Source organism: Drosophila navojoa, chromosome 5 (assembly GCF_054131105.1).
Source record: "Drosophila navojoa isolate 15081-1374.11 chromosome 5, UAZ_NAV_1.0, whole genome shotgun sequence".
Lineage (NCBI taxonomy): Eukaryota > Metazoa > Arthropoda > Insecta > Diptera > Drosophilidae > Drosophila > Drosophila navojoa.
In genome coordinates this window covers 3,906,868-3,929,115 of record NC_142893.1, presented here as the reverse complement: position 1 = coordinate 3,929,115, position 22,248 = coordinate 3,906,868, and the positions used below count along the sequence as shown (strand labels likewise).

Genomic DNA, 22,248 nt, shown 5'->3' with positions numbered 1-22,248 from the left:
TTGCAATATTACCTATAAATACAACATAAATTTGCAATTCAGCATATGTATTAATTAAAGTATTGTATATTAGCAAGTTTAATAAAATTGCAGTTACATGTCCGTGGCACTTTAATCGTGCGATGCTGGCAACCCTGGTAATGTGAAATGTCAAACGTACTTGTGAAAGTAATCATTCCCAAACCTGAATTTTACTGTATAATTTCAAATAGTTTGTTAGTTTCTAAAATTGTTGGGTCGTTTCAGTGCGCAAACCGTTTGAAAGTTTAGCACTTACAAAACAGTTAACGCCACTGACTGTTTATCCACAATTAGTACCAAATTGCACTACATTTAGAGTGAGTACCGATGGCAGTCGCCAAATTTGTTGGGTTATTTGCCCTTTGTTCCATGTTTCCATGTTTCAATGTGTTACGCTTGAATCCGTCAGCTTAATATGGACATCGAAAAATCTAGCAGCAGTTCCTTCGAAGACCTAACCAATGCCGATGACACCAACGATATTCGTGGAACCCATGCCCATGTAAATGAATCCGAAACATCCGAAGCCGATTCGGCTGCCGTGCAAAGTAGTAGCAATAGCGAGGACAATGCAAAACAGCAGGAGGATGATATAGATGATGAAATGGAATGCGATATTTTGGGAAATAAGCAGCTAATCAAGCGCATTATCAAAAAGGCACCCGCTAATGCCAAGCGGCCCAATCGCGGTGATCTGGTAACGATAACATACACTGGAAAGCTGGAAGATGGCACTGTTGTGGAAAAAGAAGAGCGCTTCCAATGTCATGTAGGCGATTTCGAGGTGGTCCAGGGCTTGGACATGGTGCTGCCAATGATGCATGTTGGCGAAGTGGCACAAGTTAGCATCGATCAACGCTTCGGCTATGGCACCATCGGTCTTAAAACTGAAAATCCACCTGAAACTGTTATACCACCCAACGCTAATGTAAGTGCAACGATCCGTTAGAGATAAGAAAATGACATATGTAAATCTATTTATAATTCCAGCTGATTTACGAATTAGAACTGGTTGATGTTCAATACGAAGACTTTGCAGATTTGAAATCTTTTGATGTGCTGCGTAAATATGGGTAATATATAAGAGATAATAATTTAAAAAATCATGATAGTCACTTGAATTAATTTTTTTGGAAATGCAGTGCGAGGAAAAAAGAGCGCGCTAATTACTTTTACAAACGTGTGGAATACAATAACGCAATACATCTGTATAGACGCGCCCTTGACTACTTGGATAATCGCGATGGTGATCCCGATGCGGAATTCGGCAAAGAAGATCTGGAGGTAATTTATGATGATTAATGTATAATGCAACAATATAATCATATATTTTTCAAATTTATTGTAAAGCTATCGAACAGTGATCTGCAAAGCCTGTTAGAAGATCGTCTGATTGTGTACAATAATTTGGCAATGGCTCAAATCAAAATTGGCGCCTACGATGCTGCATTGCAGTCTGTGGAGCATGTGCTGCGTTGCCAGCCCAATAATCCCAAGGCCCTGTATCGAAAGGGCAGGGTGAGTTGAATAACGCTTATTGTGTACGTGGCACTTAACACAGCTTTATCTCCCACTTGCCTCGTTATCAGGTGCTCGAGGGCAAGAATGATACGCAAGGGGCAATCAAGCTGTTGCAGAAGGTTGCGACATTGGAGCCGGATAATCGATCGGTACAGTCAGATTTGGCTAGACTCTTTATTAAAGCGCGCCGAGATGAGCACAATGAAAAAGAAATGTACCAGAAAATGTTAGGTCAGGCCAAGAAAATGGAGCAAAAAACCAACGTTCGACAGAAAGCACCCTTGGTAGATAATTCAAAAGTAAGCTGAAAAAGAAAAACGCATTGCTGGCATTCCCGTTTTATTAAATGTTCTGTTTTGTTTTCTAATCTTCGATTTTCTCTTCCAGTTGAAACTAATTGGATTTCTAATGGGCACCATTTTAATAGGCGTAGCGGGCGTGGCTATTTACCGCTACAAGTACTGAACAGGATAAAAGAGAACATAAACTATAATTTGCAAGTCGGTACTTTAAGCAATTTCTAATGCATTTTGAAAAGGATCTATCTATATATCTATATCAAAATTATCAACGTTGGAAAATGGTTGCTTATAAAGATACCCCTTTTTATATGCACAGAGAAGGATTACCAAGCACACTTTAAGAAGTAACAATAAGTCAAAGAGCTACGGTTTTTGGATATCGTATGTTAGATTAAATTCAACAATTTATTGCAAATATATATATAAATATATATGATTACAAAAGCCTTTTGAGAACAAACGGATGTATCAGATTTAATCAAAAATTATAAAATTGATCAAGTACAATAAACGAACAAATTCTGTTACAGAATGTAAAATGCTATTCAGCCCTGGTATCACAGCACTAGTATTTCAGGTCAAATTTAGTACATTTTGTTTGCTGAATCATTTTCACTGCTGCGCTGCAAATATTTAATTTACTGCAACACAAACGATTCCAAACCAATCAGTCGGGAGCGAATTTTCCAACTTAAAGCATTTAAATTACTTGCAGTAGTCATGCAGAAGACACTGCTACTAATTGCTGCTTGCCTGGCCCTAGCCTGGGCCGCAGAGCCACAACTCTTGCGAGTGCCGTTAACCAAATTCCAGTCTGTGCGCCGGCATTTTGCTGATGTCGGCACCGAGTTGCATCAATTGCGCATTAAATATGGCGCCGGTGATTCACCCGAACCACTCTCTAATTACCTGGATGCCCAATACTACGGCCCCATATCGATTGGCACACCACCTCAGAATTTCAAGGTTGTCTTCGATACGGGCTCCTCTAATCTCTGGGTGCCATCCAAAAAATGTCACCTGACCAACATTGCTTGCCTGATGCACAATAAATACGATGCCAGCAAGTCGTCGACATACAACAAAAATGGTACTTCATTCGACATACACTATGGCTCGGGCAGTCTCTCGGGTTACCTATCCACCGATACAGTCAACATTGCCGGCTTGGACATCAAGGGTCAGACATTCGCCGAAGCACTGAGTGAACCTGGTTTGGTCTTTGTCGCCGCTAAATTCGACGGTATCCTTGGATTGGGCTACAGTTCGATATCGGTGGATGGTGTTAAGCCACCATTCTACAACATGTTCGAGCAGAGCTTAATCGCACAGCCGGTGTTTTCATTCTACTTAAATCGTGATCCTAAGGCACCCGAAGGAGGCGAAATCATTTTCGGTGGCTCCGATCCCAAGCATTATACTGGCGACTTCACATATTTGCCTGTTACACGCAAGGGCTACTGGCAAATCAAAATGGATTCCGCTCAGATAAACAATGTGGAGCTGTGCAAAGGTGGCTGCCAGGTGATTGCCGATACGGGCACCTCGCTAATTGCCGCACCTGCTGCCGAGGCTACATCAATCAATCAGGCTATTGGTGGCACCCCCATTGTGGGCGGACAGGTAAGAATGCCGTTTACGTTTAACTTTTAATATGTGTATATAAAGAGGTATTAAATTTAATATTTGTTTACTCTACCAGTACGTCGTCTCCTGTGACATGATACCCAATTTGCCGGTCATTAAATTCGTGCTAGGTGGCAAGACCTTTGAGCTGGAGGGCAAGGATTACATTTTGCGAATTGCCCAAATGGGCAAAACTATTTGCCTGTCCGGCTTCATGGGCATGGATATACCACCACCAAATGGTCCCCTCTGGATTCTGGGCGATGTCTTCATTGGCAAATACTATACTGAGTTCGACATGGGCAACGATCGTGTTGGCTTTGCCGATGCCAAGTAGAGCTGTGTCTGAAATAATCAGTTTTTTCCTATTCATTTATATATACTTACGTCCTAATGCAAAAGGCACCAAAAAAAAGCATTGTACTTGTAATCCAGAGCATGTGAAATTATTCGTGTAGTTCGAAAGACTTTTCTTGCAATTCGAGAAACAAATTAAATATCATAATATATAGTTCATAAATATGTAAAAAAAAAAATATGCCTTTGTCTTTGTTTTGTTATTGTTAGTCATGGACCGTTGCTTATCAAGTGGCAAACTTTTTTTGTTTTTTAACATTCTTTGATAATTCTGTATATAGTCAACAGCTTTGTTAATTTATTATATACATATATGTACATATACATATTTACTTGCCAATGCATAATCAACTGAAAGAGAGCAAATCGCTGTGTGTGCTCGTATTGGATGGCGACCAGACAGATCTGATATGGTTTAAAACACTTGATTTCTTCAATTATTTTGTATACACATATATGTACATAAATTTGTTTATATGCCGAGCGCTTATTACAATGAGCATTGCTGATAGAACAAAGCCTGGAAAATAAATTGCTAAACAAACGTGTATGTACATGTATATATAATATAATATAATTAACACTATGCAACAAGGCACTTAAACTTAGGTTCTATAAATAGTTTGATTAAAATTTGTGACATCTAGATAAATTTGTGAGAATTGAATAGAGGGGCGAAAGTGAATAGAAAGGGAAAGAGAGGGAGCTAATATAAGAGAGTGAGAGGTAGACAGTTGATATTTGAGAGAGAGTGAAAGTTCTTGTTCGAGAAAGGGAAAGTTCTTATTTAAGATAAAGAGCTTTTTTATGTGGAGAAATCGTAGGCTAAGAGAGCGAGTTATCACATATGAAAGAGAAAACTGATATGTGAGAAAAATATTATAAAAGAAACTTAATAAGACAGTGAACTCATAAAAGAAAAGGGAGTATAACTGCAAAATCGAGAGAAATATGAAATTAAACACAAATAATGGGAGCTTCATTTTGGCTCTAATTAAATAAAAAATGAGTTAGCAACTAACCCAGCAACTGAGTTGCTCTATGAATAAAATTCGAATGAATTGATTTTGCCTATGAAATAATCAATTTAAGTACAATCCCGTATTTGCTTGTAGATTGCAATGCTTGATTAATTGAGATGAGCTAAGCTAAAAGTTAAATCAATTTTGTTTTCTAGACCCCTTGGATTGGGTCGATGACTGACGCAGACCCACACGTGTGGGCTGAACCTACGTCAAACGGCTGATAGGAAATGAGTTCTTAGGGAAAAGCGAGCTTTTAGGCGTACGCTTTATATAAGGAATATATAATAACAAATGATTTATCACAAATGATTATTAAATAGAACAATTCTTGAACTTTGTACAGAATATTGTAGCACGCGTAATTAATCAGATGCGAGCACTGAATCACGCATCGACATTGGCTTGAGGCACAAGGGAAAGAAATGATTGGGTGATTGGACTTGGGCGACAATAGAGAATAACAAACTAAACGAGCGACTAAGATAAGACAACATTTAATACTACGAAAAACAAGCTAATAATTAAGTTAAAAAAATAATAATAATATTAATAATAGACACATTGTTGGTGGAGCAACATTTATAATAATTTAAAGGCCGGCAAGAATATTCATTGCGCATTCTCTCATTTTCGCTTCACATCGGCCAAATCAACAGCTGGATTCGTTGACTCTTCACCTTTGCTGGCCTTTGTCTTAGCTGTTGCTTTCGGTGTTTGAGCTGATGTCGCCACGGTTGGTGTTGCTCCTGCTACTGCATCCTTTGTTGTTGTGGATGTTACATCCTGGGCAGCATCCGCCTCGGGCTTGATCTCCACAGTTGCCGCAGCTGTACTCAGATTGGGCACATCGTGCTCCTCATCCGATTCATTTGGGCCGTGGATCATCTGCATCGCTGCTGACACCGGCTGCGGCAACTGTTGCAGCTGTCGTTCACCTTTGTTGACTTTGTATATATCACAGGTCTCGTTGACGTAGCGATTGAATACGTCCGGCTTATCAGCATACACGTGATGCCCCGCACCGGTCACGATCTTAATGTCCACCATATTTGTGCCCCTTTGTGATTTGATTTTCTCACCGGATGCGGAATCGATCCAGCTGCGTGAGCCATAGATGAATGTGATGGGTATATCGCTGCGTACATCCTTGATCCTGTGAATCATTGGATGCTTGGCCCAGCCAAATGACTGCATCATGCTGTGGAATGCCGATTCACCGCTCGGCCGCTGGGCATTGCACTGGTGTATATACTGGGGCAACAGATTGATGTCCTCCTCGATGGTGCTCTGGAACTTGCGCATAATGTCCGGCCGTGTCTTCTGCACCACCCACTGGCCGAACGGGCCGGCAGCTCGCAACGCCCACAGCGGATTCAGTGGCGTCAGAACGCGTGCAATTGCACGCAACCACAGTGGAATCTGTTTGGTATTCGTCGACTCGGCGGGTTTCTCGGGAAATCCCCAGGGATCGGCCAGTATCAGATGTCGAACACGCTCCGGATAGCTCAGGGCATAGCTGGATGCAATGAAACCGCCCATGGAGTGACCCAGCAATATCATATCAGTGATGTTCATTTCGCGACGCCATTCTTCAACAGACTTAACAAATTGCTTCTCGCAGACCAAGGCATCCTTAGCAAACATTGGCCTGGAGCTGCGTCCAAAGCCGAGTACATCCATAGCATAGACAGGACGATCCTTGGCAAAGGCATCCAAGTTCATGACCCACAAGGCAACACCAGCGCCGAGGCCGTGCAGCAACACAAGCGGCACCTCCTTCGACTCTGTATTCATGCTCACCGTCCAGATCTTATCCGCATCGCCCACAGCCGGGCCTATGTCCACAAAGAAGCCGCGGTAGGGCAGCTTCAGATATGATAATATCTTCTTCTCTACGGCCCGCAGCATGGTTGGCGATGATGCTGTCCAGTTATGCCACCATTGCCATAGGCTGAAGCCGTTAGTTTTCGAAACCTAGAATGTAATTTTTCATAGAAATTAAATACGAGAATTTGACTACACAAAAAACATAACTATTATTATCTAATTTGTCAAATTGTTTGTCTACACAAATGTAAAAGGGAATTTTGTTGTGAAAAATGCAGCATTCGATATTGCCTTTCCTTGTCTATGATTAGAAAAATATCTGATATGATTAGACATAAGCAAATATAAATATCGTGATAAAGACAAGGAACATCATTTCTATAGCAAAGCAACAGCAAGAGTTTACAGCAACTTATATTATTGAAGTGCACTCTTATACTATACTATACTATTATTGTTATACTTGGCAGCTAACGAAAATGGAGTATTATTATACTCTCATTTACAAACGCAATAGCAAACACATATATACATATGCACACAGCTGTATGTGCTTATATATGTACATACATACGTACGTCACAGCTGCTATGGCATACGCGGAAGTGCCGCCAAATGGGCGTGGATTACCTAACGGACACAATGATCGCGCCCACAGCAACTGCGCATTTAACTATGTACATATGTATGTATTGATGTATGTTAGAATGTATATATACACAGATATGTAAGTTTGTATATATGCACACACATGTGTATATTAAATTTCCCAGCATTGAGAACTTATTGTTTGACCTTTGCGGCTTTAATTGTGTCAAAGTCATTCGAAATCCTTTTTCGTTATCGTTTCGCTTACCTCAACGTCCATTGACCGAGCCTCTAGCGGAGCATCTGCAGGGCCTTCGGCTTGGTTTGGCAATGACAGTGTGCCACTCATTTGAGTATATTTTTAAAAAATTTTCTCTCGTAGTATTTTCTCTCAGATGTTTTGTAGTTGTTGTTAATTTTGAATGTTTGCCAGAAGAGTGACAATAATTAATACTAGCAAATGACTGCGACGTTGCAACATTTGCGCGAATTTTGTTAATATTGCATAGGCCAAGTTAACCCTTTTTTGTTGGTCAGTAAACGGCTCGTTTAGTGTCGAGTTGTGATGACTATGAATTTTTATTCTAAGCTAGCAGCTGATAGTATGTGATATTCTGTATGGATGTATTTGTGTATGCGGCCGCCACTTTAGTGTAATTTCTGTCTAATGGTGAAATTGTATATTGTTGTCATTTATTTATATGAGCTCACCAAAAATTTGACTGGAGCAACAGCTGTTCGGCCTACCGCAGCCCTGACATATGTTCGTTTTTTGGTATTAAATTTGCCAAGCAAATCGCAACGGAATTTGAAAAAAAAATACCACCACAGTTCAACAGCTGAACTAGTTTGAATTAACTGAGTACACAATATGAATGATAATCAGGTTCATTTGTTAAATTCCCGTGCCAGAAATACCATATCTGTAAATAATTTCAAACTGTTATTTAATATTTTTCAGTTCCTCTTACACCTAACGATATTGATTATTATATTATAAAATTTAAATATTTATTAGTCCTTCTCTTTAGCATATTCAGTAGTTACTAGATAGTATATTTTAATGTCAAAATGAAAAGGAAATATACCAGCCATGTGAATTTGCCGGTCGAAGGCAGTGCCTTTACAACGTTCTCGCAGACAATATGGATGGAATTAACAAATACAATGAATTTGTGGCTCTGCACAAACCGCAACTAGAATCTGCTGCAATTCCTGTGCATTTTTGGCCAGCACTTTATCGCAAGCTTTGCACGGAAATCTTCGATGCTGGCGAAGCTCTGCAGTTAATGCTCATCGACTACGATGAGGATGATGAAGAGGAGGACGAGGATGACAATGGAAAACCAGCATTTGCTTTGGAGGTAGCACGCGAGCAGGGCATCAAGGCAAATGATCCCACGGCTATATATCTAATAGATCATGCCTGGACATTTCGCTGGAATACCGCACGCCAGCAATTGGAGCGACGGATAGATTGTGCGCCATCACGGGTGTTGATCTGGAGCATGAACAACGCATCGATAAGGTAATGGCACGTATATGGAGATACTGTCATGCCTACACCATTGCCAGCGAAGGATTGACAGACGAACAGCGTCTGCCTATTTGGTATGTGATGGATGAAGTTGGTTCCGCGGTCAATCATTCGGACGAGCCAAACTTCCGTCTGGTGCCACTGCTGTACCTCACTAATCACATCACCTACAGCATACTGTTTCCCATACGGGATTCGGTTCAGGGTACTCCAGTAACTCGAGACTTTGCTGAATATGTGGCCAAGGATGCGCCACAGCGCCCCGCTTTACTGCTTCCCTGGAGGGAGACTGACTTAAGCGGAGAAAGCTTCCTGCAAGTAGAGCCAAGTGCTGATTACTTTACCAGTGGCCACATACCCGAATCGTATCCACACGAGGATGAGACCTTGCCCGCACCTACTCCACCTGCTCGCTGTGATCCCCTAAAGGTCTACGCTCAATATGATGTACTACGCGAGCATCTAACAGCGCCTGAATTTGTGTTAGTCGACAGCCCGGAGGAGGCGGATGTGCTCTGGCTCACCAGTCACTACAAAAATTTTGCCGAGCTCGCTAGGGATACGCCGCACAAGTTCGTAAACCAGTTTCCCTTTGAGTATGTGATAACCATCAAGGATCTTCTGGCCATTGTGGGTCGTCGTGCCGCTCAAGAACATCATAATGCGGCTACGTTGGAGACTTATCCGGCCTGGCTGCCTACCACATACAACTTATCCACCGAGCTGAAGGAATTCGTGGCCTATTTTCAGTGCAGATCAGCGAAGCGTTTGGATAACCACTGGATTATCAAGCCCTGGAATCTGGCACGTGGTCTCGATACCCTCATCACGAACAACATTAAGCAAATTGTGCGTTTGCCTATAACCGGACCAAAGATAGCCCAAAAATACATTGAGCGCCCCGTGCTGTTCAAGCGTAAGGAAATCAATGCATTGGTCAAATTCGATGTGCGCTACGTGGTGCTGCTGAAGCGAGTGAAGCCCCTAGAGGCTTACGTGCATCGCAAGTTCTTTTTGCGCTTTGCCAATCACGCCTTCTCCTTGGACAACTTTGACGACTACGAGAAGCACTATACGGTAATGAATTACCAGGAGGATGCAGAGCTGCATCACATACCATGCGATGATTTCTTGAGCATGTGGCAAGAGCAATATCCACAATACGATTGGGCCGCTCTGGAGGATGTCATCTGTGAAATGCTGCACGATGTGCTGCAGTGCGCTAGCCAGGAGCCACCACCTTGTGGCATAGCGCCCTGTGCCCAGTCGCGAGCACTATATGCTGCCGATATAATGCTGGCATGGCCGAGCCGGGAGCAGACGGAGCCGCAGATGGACATGCAGCCAAAGCTGTTGGAGATCAATTGGACACCCGATTGCAAGCGAGCCTGCGATTACTATCCCGATTTCTTCAATGACATCTTCAAGCTGCTATTTCTCGACGAGCAGAACGACAAGACCTTCCGTTTGCTAACACCAAAGGATCAAAACATATAAATATAGATATACATATATAAAGAAGTATTCAAAATGCTAACTTTAGTAATTCATACAAAGTGCACCGAAGCCCTTATCAGAAACGATTACAACAGTTTACATGTATGCTGGAACAATACAAATTTGTTTTTGATAATAAACTCTCCGTTATAAATTTAAAATCATCGAAAATTATATTATTTAACTTAATTCTCTTTAGGAAATCTCTCAATTAACTAAATGATTTTTGTTTTCCTTTCACTTTACTTATGAGTTTTTTTTTTTTTTTCTTTTTTGCTTAATAATTAGGTTGTATTTTATTTGTTGATAGTATCTTAAAAGTCATTTGTAAACTACATATACAACTTAAATAGCGCTCATTTGTACAGTATACGAAGTATTGTATATATATAAATATATATGTATATATATCTTCTATATGTAGTTGGGAACTATTCACTTAACTAGGTGCGCAATATGTTTCATGTGTATGTGTTGTTGAGAGTGTTTGATTGTTTGTTTTTTGATGTTTTTTCTTTTTTTTTTTTGTGTGTATGTGTCTACAATTGCTTACATTCTCAATAACTCTATCATAGTTTTGATAAGAAAAGAAACAATATAGCTGCTTAGATAGCTGTTTACGTTCAGTGTTCAGTGTGTTCATAGGTGTATGACGTAAAAAGTGAGCTTATTTATAAATATATATATATATATATAAAATGTTTTCGCGTTTTGCTATTTACCAATTCTTAATTGTAATGGCACTTTAAATGAAAATGATTTAAGTTTTAAGTATAAATGAAGGCAATTCGCATAACTTATAAAGTTGATACTTCTAGTCAAGTTAGTTATTCTTCTGTTTACATTTAAGGCAATTTGCAAGGCACAAAATTAAATATCGATTCATGAAGCTACAGACTAACGAAAAAGATTAAAATGAAAATTGAAACTTCAATATATAATGTAGAGATGAATGAAACTTAGCCTGCTAGCAAAATGAACTCAACTAATGTCGCTTAAGGTTAATTAAATACTATAACTTAACTGTCTAAACACTAAACCAACTACTAAACGCACACTTCATCAAAGTCTAAACGTATCTTCTCATCAACGGAAGCTAATTTATGTATAGTCTTTTTAATGCGCAACGCTGGCAGGCGAACATTCGGATTCTGATGCCAGCATTCCTTCATTAGCTTGGACATGCCAGCCAGAAGCTGTAGATGAGATAGTTAGTATTATATGGTAACATAGTGCATAATGTGTCTTATACTCACAGAATCTGAGCTCCAGCGGTTGGGTATGGACGGCCTATAGTTGTCAATGCAGACAACTTTGCGCATGTCCTCAAAGCTGGGATCCATGGGCACCACATCATAGTAGGGCACCTTATACTCTTCGGCAATACCACCCGAAATGGTGCGGCGACACACCTCCCACAGAACCAAGCCAAAGGCGTAAATATCAGTGCGACGCAGTGCCTCAAAGCATTCCATGTCGATGCTAAAGAGTTGAGATGAAACGAAATTAGTTGAGCTATTCAATGATCAAAAGAGTTAATTAAAGTCGGCAATACCTCTCATCCAATACTTCAGGTGCCATATAACGTTTAGTGCCTACTTTTGGATTATTTCCTAAATCCAACTGTCCCGTAACATGCGAGTGTGTAACAGCTAGACCAAAATCAGCTATAACACAGGTGCCATTAGCCGTGACCAATATGTTCTTCGATTTCAAGTCGCGATGTGCCATGGCAGGCTTGCCCTCAGTGCCAAAGATTTCAGTGTGCAAATGCACGAGTCCATTTGCAATCGATAAGCAAATCCAAATCATGTCATTGTGGCTAAGTGCATTGCGATTCAGGTGATCGAAGAGCGAGCCTTGAGGATAGTAGTGGGTCATAAGCCAGAGCTGAGTGCAGGAATTGCGAGAGGTCATGTCGGAGCCGATGAAGCCTAGGATATTCTCGTGGCGCAGTAAAACGGTGCTGAAAGAGTTGAGATTAGTAAGTAAAAGCTCAGAGTAATTGAAAGTGTTAACTAACCTATAGATTTCGGTTTCACGCTTCCACGACTCTTCGTCACGGCTAAAAAATATTTTGACGGCGATGCTTTCGCCGTGCCAGTGACCACGCCACACCTCGCCATACTTGCCGCGGCCAATGCACTCAATCAGGGTCACCTGTTTGGCCAGTGTGCGCTGCACCAGCAATGGCAGCCCTGAACCGGAACCGGAAGTAACCGAATGCTGTAGATATTCACGCAGAGTACTATCGCCTGCGCTTGTGGCGCGCAACAATTCATCATTAACCAAATACGATTCGGGATCCTGTTTAATGCGCGTTGCCGCCAGTCGCTTTCGATGGCTGCGACGCATAAAGTACACCGCCACAGCACCCATCAGTGTGATGATTAGAAATGGTCCCAAAATTGCAGCGATCATTTTGCTCAAGTTGCTGCTGTCGGCTGTGATCACAACATCGCCGCTGACGAACGGCGGCAGTTCGGGGAATTCGCCATCATTGCAAAAATCGCTTGCGCAGCAAACGATATTTATGAACTTTGCTGTGTTGCGTTTCGAGGGGCCGTTGAACTTATTCAATGCATTCTGATTGCAAATTAACGGCAGCTGATCTTGGGATTTGGTGCAGCCGCGCGACACCAGCTCCTGGCCGACGGCATCACGTGTACGCGATTTCCAACACTGCAATCGAGAAACAGGAAATGAATAATCAGACAGATTAGACAACTAACTCTCTATCTACTACTCACCTGTATGGCATTCTGGCATGTATGGGCGTGTTGATTCGGATCGAGACAGGGTGGCTCACACGCATAACATTTTAATCTGTGCATGCAAAAAATATAAGATTAGCAAATTATTCAAAGCATATAAGCAATATGTGTGCGCATGAGGGGAGCTTTTTTAAACAGGCGGGCAAATGAGTTTTACCTTCTTTTCATGCGTCGCTTACTCTTAACATGTCTTCTATTAAGGAGTGCAGCGTGTAAATAGATTGGGTAGGTCGTAAATATTAGGGTCTTGGGATATTAGCATATAGCAATAGATGTTAATTGTATTGATTTAGCTATTAATTGAAGTCATTGACTGATGCATTTTAATTCTACTCAATTGAATTACCTCGGATGCGTTAATAAAGAGTTTTGCGGTATCGCTGGAAACTCTTTGCCGTTAATGTGCGGCGGCAATTCCATATCCATATCCTGTTGCTCATCTAGCAAAAGTCCACTTATTTCCGCTACAAGAACAACAAAAACAACACAGCGAATAAGTCTCACAAATACATATGTACAAAAGGCTAGAAATACTCAATGCGCGCACACACATACGCTAAAACATTTTTGTATACACAAATCAGAAGCAAGCATATCTATGTGTTAGTAAGTTTGTGTTTGCATGTGTGTGTGTAGATTATAAATGCACTTTTATGCTATGCTCGCCCACATAAGTCCTCAATGCGTTTATATAATACACATTTTTGTAATTGTACATTATTTTCATGTTGTTTGATGCACTTCGTGACAATTTTGTATCAGACTTGTCTTTATTCGCGGCGCAATTGGTCAGAACAGTAGCATATGAAAACAAATTGTCGTGCAACACACACACACATGCACACAAACAAATAAGCAGCGCGTAGGCATCATTTTGTCGGGGCAATATGCCGTCCTTTAACCGCACAGTCGAGTTTATGTGAACACGTTTGTATTGTACATCCATTCAGTGATAATTAAACACGTATTTTAACACACCTTTTGCATTTTTATATAAAAAAAATGACAACAGAAAAACCAAAAATAAATTTGACTCCATTGCCATTGTTATTTTTCCCAACACTAACAGTCGTACGTTAGCCAACACCAACAGGTATACATTGCTGGCTGTGGTCACCCAAAAACCCTATTTACATTTGCAGATTGTGTGAACAGCAGTAATTTTGGGTGGCCATACTTAAAACTGTAATAATAATACCAAATGTTGTTGGAGTTTACTATTTAAGCCACTCGTCGTTAAGTTGTTTAGGTCACACTGAGCCGGTCCTCAGCTTGCTTCGCCTGGAAAAAATTGATCAGCTGAAAAGTTTCTAGAATATCTGAATAAAACGTCAAAGACAATATCCCAGTAATTTTAACAGAAAAAAATTAAAATAAATAAAAGTTAATAAGTATCTAAGTACATACACGTATGTATTTACGTATATATATTTTTTAGGTAAGTTTGGACAATGTGTATCTCTCTACTTGTATGTATGCGTGTGGTTGCTGGAACAAAATGCATCAGTAGACTAGTTCTATTACTTTGTTTTTGTAAATTTTGATTGCGGTAAATGCTGCTCAGTGGTCATTGACTTTCCTTCTTGTGCTCAAGTTCATTCGTATTGTCAACTTTATTTTACAACGGCAACGGCGCCTGTGCAATTCTCCACAAATCCTGTTCGGTGGGCGTGGGATTGGTAAACGTCTGCTGGGTTTATTTGGGACCGGTTTCGTCTAGTGGGTTACATACTAAATGCAGAAAATCAATCAATCTCCCACCATTTGTATCGATATTGATCAAACACCGCATTTTGTGTGCACAACCTTCATACATACATGTGCTCCCCTTGGTCACGTAACTGTAATAATTTTTCCACATTTTCTTTTGCGCGTGTACAGACATAAACACGCATGCACACACACACACGGATACACGCGCTAAGCAGCCCAAACATGTGTTTGTGTGTCGCTGTTGTCCCTTTTCTATCATTTTATTGTCCTGTGTTTATCTGTGTATACGTGTATTTTGACATCCCATCTCGTCCGGCTGCGCAACACTAGCAACGCATATACATAGATTACATACACTTATTTATATAAAGAACATCGCTAAACAAGAACAATAACAACGCAGACACAAAACAATTGAGGGCAAGTGGTTGGTTAGCTGCCACTGCTTATCTATCGTCGCCCCCGCTATTCCCCCATTCGCTTTCGTCATACGGCCTGCAAAATATTTGCCGGCGTTTGTATGCTTATTCGCTCGCGCCACAAACATTTACACAAACACACAGACACTGATACGAATCGACGGTCACAACAAAACGGCAAACTACGCAGTACGTTTTCACTATATAATAAAAATAAAACGATACCCCGCCCCACATGTCTATATTCTGCCCGCCTTCGTGTTCGTTACATAATCTATGTAATTATAAATTTCGCGATTGCCAAAAACAAAAATAATAAAGTGCAACCGGCAAATTTTACTGAGAGAGGGACAAAATGAGATCACTAACCAGAGAACACATAGACCGGACACGTAGTGCAAAGCGTTTTGCACACTTATTTTCAAGCATTGGTTCCCAGACCGTTCGTATTTGCTCGGCTCCTCACTTTTTAGGCTTGTGCTACTAAAATATGGGAACACAAAATCATTTCTCTTCATGCGCTCGACCGAGATGGTCGATTGTTAAACAAAAGATCCCTCTATGCTAAATGTTTCCCTTGCTCTCTCTCTCTCTCGATGCTCTCTGCTCTCTCAAATGTGTATATGTGTGTATGCATGTGAGCACAAGCAGCAGCTCTGAGCTGCCAGCTCACGAAAATTGAAATTTCTTCGCAGCAAGAACCCATGCCTTCCCTTCTGTGTGAAGAGTATACCGAACTTATCAAACCGTTTGCCAAGCTCGTGCAAAATATGTATATGTGCTTTCGATTTTATTTGTGGAAAGGGTATGAAAGCGTTGGTGCAATGAAAATGCTTTCGCGACGAGCCTGCACGCACACACTCTCCCTTGCTACATGTACTATGAGCATTTGTATGCCTGTGTGCGAAGCTCTTGCTGCTAGTAGCAATTTTAAGTCCCAGCATTTGCATTTGGTTGATCTTGTGAAGTGCTCACATACATATGTATGTATGTATGTATATACATTTGATTGTGTGTGTATGAATGGGATCTGAATCGAACAATTATGGGATATCACTTGTAGAAGCATTTGTATGCCTATGTGCTTTTACATGTGCGTGTGTGTATGTGCCTGTGTGTATGCATGGGACGTGAACATTGGCTGCCTACCTCAACTAAGAATTGTCTGAATGATTTTGGGTTCGAAATGAAGAGGCGCGCTTATAACTAAAGTGACAAGTGCATATGCCAATTCTTTTTAGAAGTTTTTTTTTTTATTGGCATGCACCTGTATATGTATGTAACTATATGAACAGGTCCCATGCGTACACACATGCACACCAATGTTCACGTCCCATGCATACACACAGGCACATACACACACGCACATGTAAAAGCACATAGGCATACAAATGCTTCTACAAGTGATATCCCATAATTGTTCGATTCAGATCCCATTCATACACACACAATCAAATGTATATACATACATACATACATATGTATGTGAGCACTTCACAAGATCAACCAAATGCAAATGCTGGGACTTAAAATTGCTACTAGCAGCAAGAGCTTCGCACACAGGCATACAAATGCTCATAGTACATGTAGCAAGGGAGAGTGTGTGCGTGCAGGCTCGTCGCGAAAGCATTTTCATTGCACCAACGCTTTCATACCCTTTCCACAAATAAAATCGAAAGCACATATACATATTTTGCACGAGCTTGGCAAACGGTTTGATAAGTTCGGTATACTCTTCACACAGAAGGGAAGGCATGGGTTCTTGCTGCGAAGAAATTTCAATTTTCGTGAGCTGGCAGCTCAGAGCTGCTGCTTGTGCTCACATGCATACACACATATACACATTTGAGAGAGCAGAGAGCATCGAGAGAGAGAGAGAGCAAGGGAAACATTTAGCATAGAGGGATCTTTTGTTTAACAATCGACCATCTCGGTCGAGCGCATGAAGAGAAATGATTTTGTGTTCCCATATTTTAGTAGCACAAGCCTAAAAAGTGAGGAGCCGAGCAAATACGAACGGTCTGGGAACCAATGCTTGAAAATAAGTGTGCAAAACGCTTTGCACTACGTGTCCGGTCTATGTGTTCTCTGGTTAGTGATGAGATAGAGCGTAAGAGTGTATGTGTGTATTGGCTGTACATTGAGTGTGCTTTTATTTTTATATTAAATCAATTGTGTATTGAATGTTATCATATAAATACGTGAGTGTAGATTACAAAAGGGGGTTTGCTTATATATATTTAGAGAATCGAAAACCTACGACAATTGAGTGATAAGCGACACATCGACTTTAACATACGTGTATGCATGCATGTGGATGTGTGTGTGTCTGTGTTTGTGTTGCGTACGTCAGAATGCGGCTTCTATCGAAAATCAATTTTGCGTGTATTGCATCAGCTGTAATTACCATTTCATTCTCTCTCCTTTTCTCTTTCATTTCAGAACCCACTCGAACGTAGCAAAAACATCAGCAACCAACAAATATTCGTGTTAATAAAACTTTAAAATTATTAAAAGAGTGCAACAAGTGTTGAAGAGAGCAGATCTTTATCGAATTGCGCGTGACTACGTTAAAGTGCTAGTGTCAGTGAGCGTGAGAGTGAGATAGTGCTAGTGAGAGTGAGTGCAAGCTTGAGGATCTGAAGCTATGTCCGCTTCTACTCGTAATAAACACTCAAAGATCCATGGTAATGAAAAATTGGATATTTCCAATGATGAGTTTGACCGCATTCGTGACGCTTTAAAGAACGAGGAGTTTCGTAAGTTGTTCTTCGATTACGTGGACGAAATCCAGGATCCGGAGAATCGTAAAATCTACGAGGAGGAGATAACACAACTGGAAAAGGAGCGTGGCGTTGATGTCACCTTTATACATCCCCAGCCGGGCTTTGTGATTAAAACATCAATTGATGGCGAGCTGAAATGTTTCATTAACATTGCAAGCTGCAAGGTTGTCGAGCGGCCCAACAATGAGGTTTCAGTTAATTCCCAAACTGGCCAAAAGGGTCTCAGCTGGTCCATTCCATTGGCCCAGATACCGCCACGCGACGATCTCGATGCCAATAACAAGCTTTGTAAAGTCTATGATGTTATCTTCCATCCGGATGCACTGCATTTGGCCAAGCGCAACGCGCAGTTCCGTCAATGCCTCATCGATACCGCTCTCGATGGCGTGGAGCGGGAATATCATGTAAATGTGGATCGTGCCAATCTCAAGTTTCCCAAGCTTGACTACAAGGGCATGGCGCGTCCCAGTGTGCTGCGTAAGCTATCGAACAATCCAACAGCCGAGGAGAAGGAACCGCATCCCTTGGAGCACATGTATCCAAAGAAGCCCGAAGCTGATGCCGGTCAATCTAAGGTCTTGCCAATGAAGACAAAGGTGACGGCCGTGCCGAAATTTGCAGTGCCCAAATACTGCATTAAGCACAGCCATGACGTGGATATGTCTGAATATACGGATGAGCTCGATGCCAAGCTGCAGGTTACAGTGCCACGTGCTCTGGTCGTTGAGATTGAATTGCCATTGCTTAACTCCACGGCCGATTGCCATCTAGATGTGACGGAAAAGTCGGTCTATCTGCTCAGCGAGAAGCAAGGGGCCAAATACAAACTGAAGGTGGATTTACCCTACACTGTGAATGATAAGGCTGGCAATGCACGCTTCGACACGGATCACAGATGTCTACGTATCACATTGCCCGTGGTGCGTTCCACGCCTCGTGAAGAGCGCAACCTTCACGATACTGTGCGAAATCTCAGCCGCGAGGACAGCGGTGTCGAGCTCAACTCGAATGTCGGGTCGCCAGTTGAGGATAAGGAACTTATTGTTGAGCTAAGTGAGCACAATCAAGAAAATGATTCCAATGCATGTAAGTAAACTAAATATATACTATATAGATCTGTTTTAAATTGCTTTGCTTCGCTTTGATTTGTTTATTTAGTCCCACCCACTGCCGTTGTTTCGCCTCGCTCATTCCTTAAGAGTAATCTGCATTATCAGCTGCCCGCCCAATTTAATTGCAATATTTTGGACAATGTGATTGTCTTCGTGTTGCACGTGACGAATGTGCAACCGGACTCGGTGCAGACACTGCAGCAGGCACGCAGCCTGCACTTGCAATTTGCCTCCATGGGCACTGGCTACTATCCCACCCACTATGCGTTCCTAATGCAGCTGCCCGATGGGGTGCAGCCAGAGCTGCGTATCGATCATGTCGAAGTTGATACTGGCGATGAGAATGTGGTCTTGCGGCTGACTATGAATGAGCACTGCATGTTGCTGCCTAACTATCTGGCTGGACCCGATAGCAATGATCTCAAGGAATATCCTGTGTTTGGTCACCAAAATAACAATAATGATCAAGAAACTGAGGTTAAGGTTGCTGAGATTGAGAAATGCGACTTAGTGTCGGAGAAATCACTACAGATTAACATGGATCACAATGATGTGGAGCACGCACTGGAAGTGACAATTGAGCCGCAACAGAATGAAGCTCCCTTAGACAGTCTAGAACTGCTGCATGAGCATCAGCAGGAGTTGCAACAGCTGCATCATCAGAAGAAGCTGAACAAGAAGCAGCGTAAGCGCAATAAGAAGCAACGCTCGCTCTCCGAGTCGGCCTGCGAGGATCTGAAATTGGCTCAAGAGCATCATGAGCAAGTGCAGCAGCAAGAGAAAGAGCAGCAGCAACAACAACAACTGAAATTGCAGGAACAGCAACAGCAGGCTGAGCTGCAATTGCAGCAACAACAAGAGCAAAAGGAGAAAGAGAAGATGGAAGATGGAAGATGGCTGGATGGATCCTCAGATTGCTTTACGAGCGTCTCTCAGCCAATGGATTTGCTCAAGCTGCCACATCGCAAGCAGCGCAGCTACTCCGAATGCAATGAGAGCAGCCTTGGTAGCAGCTGCGTGCAACGTGGCATCTTGAAGCGTTTCAGTCGCTACGGACCACATCCCTCGATCTCCGATAGCTGCTCATCCATTGATGATTGCTCCTCTACGTATTCGTGCTCAGTGGATGCGGCTGGCACTGGGTTCTCGCAATCGTTTGGCAGCATACCCGAGGAGCGAGGTGGCGACGAAGCAGGTCTGTCGGAGAGCTGCAAGAAGACTGTTAGATTTAATGATCACATCATGAAGCAAGTGTTCAGGTGCGTCTAAATATAAAATGCTTTCAATTGCGACCAATTTCCATTTAATTTAACAATTCGCATCTCTATTTTTAGGCTTGATTCGAGCATACTGGGCCAACGCAAGAAGAATCAAAAGCGACGCGATTGCAAATTGCGCGCCCAACAGCGTCGCCTCAGCGAGGGCGACTCGGTCGATTACGTGGAGGTGGACTCAGCACACGGCAACGGCATGCAGCCCGCCCACAAGGTAAACTTGTGATAGCAACTGATTGGCAACACCTTGTTAATTTCCCGATTTGAGGAGCTAATTGAATTAGTGCGGCGAATGCAAATATTGATTTTGATCTACAGCCAGTGCTAGTCCATAGTGTTAAATTATCTATTGTCTGGTCAGGAATTCGGAATTCCGAATAAGTAGTCTCTTACGTGTGTAAGCTAGTTAAATATTTAACATAAATTGCAAATTAATTCGCAACTAAATGCGATAATTTAAAGTAAAGCCGGGCATCAACCAGTTTGCAGCAGTCTTATTGCGATTCCAGTTAAATCCGCCCAGCTCTATTAGCTTAAGGTCAAAGTTCGGAATGATAAAGAAATATTTCAATTTACTTGCAAATCGCGTGGAATTTTTAAATGAATAGTTAAGTGAGTAATGATGATGTTTGAGTTAGTTAGGCATGATGAAGGGGGAATGCTAGTAAAGTGCTTATTTTAGAATAGATAATATCTCTGCTCTTTGTATTATTGGATAAATTAAATCATAGATTCTTATAATTAACTAATCCTTATCTCTTCTTCACCTTTCAGACCGCTGCCAATGCACAGTATTTCAAGCAACACAACAATAATCATCCCCATGTCAAGAATAACAAGAAGCAATCGCTGCACGATAGCGGACTCGACTTGACCAATGGTTCCATTAACAATAAAAACAATCACAGCAACGAAAACTCAAATAAACGCAATGAGGCTGATGCCAAGAATGCCATGATGTTTGAAATGGATGATGAGGAGGAGGAGGAGGCACAGGATGCTGCCAATATATAAAGCAGCTGAGCTCAAGCCACTCTTGATCAGCAAACTGTGCATGTGTTATTTTTCGAGGCAGGTTTTCCATGGAATTTTTGAAGCTACATTTATTAAACTAATTATATACAGCAACAATATAAATGTACTGTTATTATTACTATTTTTTTTAACGAAAGCTTTTTGATTGTAAATGTGGTGAACATTGTTTATCAGAAAACAGGCGCTCAATTTAATAACCATATACAATTGCGAATTGTTTAGGTACATATATTTATAATAATAATAATAATGAATTATAAATCAGGGCAAACAAGAAAATCAAAATGATAAAAGGAATATATAAATTCACCTACGTGTACATGGTTATATACATGCATAAATATAATTGTTATTTAATTTGGTTAAAACCGAAATTGGAAACAAATTGTTAAATTACAAAGTTCTCGTAATACTATTTTTTAGCTCATATAAACACACGCATTACCATCTGAATATACACAAGCTCCTCACGCATACATATATATGTGTACAAATTTAATTAACAAGAAATCTCCCTTAAAATTAGTTTAAGCAAATGCAAATTACAAATGGCAACTAAACAATATCAATAGTTAACAGTGCATATATGCAATACATACACAAACACACATACACACACAAGCATTCATAGTGTATAAGCTATTTACATATACCATATACTGGCTGCCGGTACTAAATGTACGTGTAGTATTTTAACTTTTTTAAACAGCCGCAAGTTAAATATACAACAACAAATATAAATAGTTTGTGTATGTAAATATTTTGGGGGACGTAGAAGTGCGCAATGTCCACATTTTTATATCAACTTTTTACTCTGTTTCGACTTTTGCCTTA

At 41.2% G+C, this 22,248-nt stretch overlaps 6 protein-coding genes across 10 annotated transcripts; 4 read left to right on the top strand and 2 right to left on the bottom strand.

Annotated features, from left to right (window-relative positions):
- Positions 1–131: 131 nt before the first annotated feature.
- Positions 132–2,304, top strand: zda (peptidyl-prolyl cis-trans isomerase zonda). Its single transcript, XM_018104910.3, has 7 exons — positions 132–338; positions 431–949; positions 1,012–1,094; positions 1,164–1,305; positions 1,372–1,539; positions 1,611–1,841; positions 1,930–2,304. The coding sequence occupies exons 2-7, from the start codon at positions 437–439 to the stop codon at positions 2,005–2,007; spliced, it is 1,215 nt and encodes a 404-aa protein (XP_017960399.1). The 5' UTR covers positions 132–338; positions 431–436; the 3' UTR covers positions 2,008–2,304.
- Positions 2,305–2,430: 126 nt separating this feature from the next.
- Positions 2,431–3,976, top strand: cathD (cathepsin D). Its single transcript, XM_018104911.3, has 2 exons — positions 2,431–3,467; positions 3,547–3,976. Exons 1-2 carry the CDS (start codon positions 2,565–2,567, stop codon positions 3,805–3,807), a joined length of 1,164 nt encoding a protein of 387 aa, XP_017960400.1. The 5' UTR covers positions 2,431–2,564; the 3' UTR covers positions 3,808–3,976.
- A 1,354-nt stretch (positions 3,977–5,330) lies between these two features.
- On the bottom strand, positions 5,331–8,120 carry puml (pummelig). 3 transcript variants are annotated; one of them, XM_089261892.1, is made up of 3 exons: positions 7,536–7,972; positions 5,769–6,826; positions 5,331–5,662 (listed from the first exon to the last, which is right to left on the bottom strand). In XM_089261892.1, exons 1-3 carry the CDS (start codon positions 7,614–7,616, stop codon positions 5,629–5,631), a joined length of 1,173 nt encoding a protein of 390 aa, XP_089118018.1. In that variant the 5' UTR covers positions 7,617–7,972; the 3' UTR covers positions 5,331–5,628. The 3 variants fall into 3 exon arrangements, with proteins under 3 accessions (XP_089118018.1, XP_030242317.1, XP_017960398.1); XM_030386457.2 differs by lacking the exon at positions 7,536–7,972 and adding an exon at positions 7,979–8,120 and having other exon boundaries at positions 5,331–6,826; XM_018104909.3 differs by having other exon boundaries at positions 5,331–6,826.
- Positions 8,121–8,307: 187 nt separating this feature from the next.
- Positions 8,308–10,366, top strand: TTLL12 (Tubulin tyrosine ligase-like 12). The gene is given in 2 exon segments (XM_018104890.3): positions 8,308–8,731; positions 8,734–10,366. Coding segments are annotated over 2 exon segments (1,887 nt in total). The 5' UTR covers positions 8,308–8,412; the 3' UTR covers positions 10,302–10,366.
- Positions 10,367–10,899: 533 nt separating this feature from the next.
- On the bottom strand, positions 10,900–14,213 carry sax (type I BMP receptor saxophone). Of its 2 annotated transcripts, XM_018104891.3 has the most exons (8): positions 14,054–14,213; positions 13,422–13,539; positions 13,233–13,268; positions 13,052–13,127; positions 12,325–12,983; positions 11,857–12,267; positions 11,558–11,783; positions 10,900–11,497 (listed from the first exon to the last, which is right to left on the bottom strand). In XM_018104891.3, exons 1-8 carry the CDS (start codon positions 14,118–14,120, stop codon positions 11,348–11,350), a joined length of 1,743 nt encoding a protein of 580 aa, XP_017960380.1. In that variant the 5' UTR covers positions 14,121–14,213; the 3' UTR covers positions 10,900–11,347. The 2 variants fall into 2 exon arrangements, with proteins under 2 accessions (XP_017960380.1, XP_017960381.1); XM_018104892.3 differs by lacking the exon at positions 13,233–13,268.
- Positions 14,214–14,320: 107 nt separating this feature from the next.
- Nop17l (PIH1 domain-containing protein Nop17-like) lies at positions 14,321–21,665 on the top strand. Of its 2 annotated transcripts, none has more exons than XM_018104888.3 (5): positions 14,321–14,513; positions 17,650–19,079; positions 19,152–20,364; positions 20,440–20,593; positions 21,154–21,665. In XM_018104888.3, exons 2-5 carry the CDS (start codon positions 17,855–17,857, stop codon positions 21,391–21,393), a joined length of 2,832 nt encoding a protein of 943 aa, XP_017960377.1. In that variant the 5' UTR covers positions 14,321–14,513; positions 17,650–17,854; the 3' UTR covers positions 21,394–21,665. The 2 variants fall into 2 exon arrangements, with proteins under 2 accessions (XP_017960377.1, XP_030242325.1); XM_030386465.2 differs by lacking the exon at positions 14,321–14,513 and adding an exon at positions 15,303–15,396.
- The last annotated feature ends 583 nt before the right edge of the window (positions 21,666–22,248 follow it).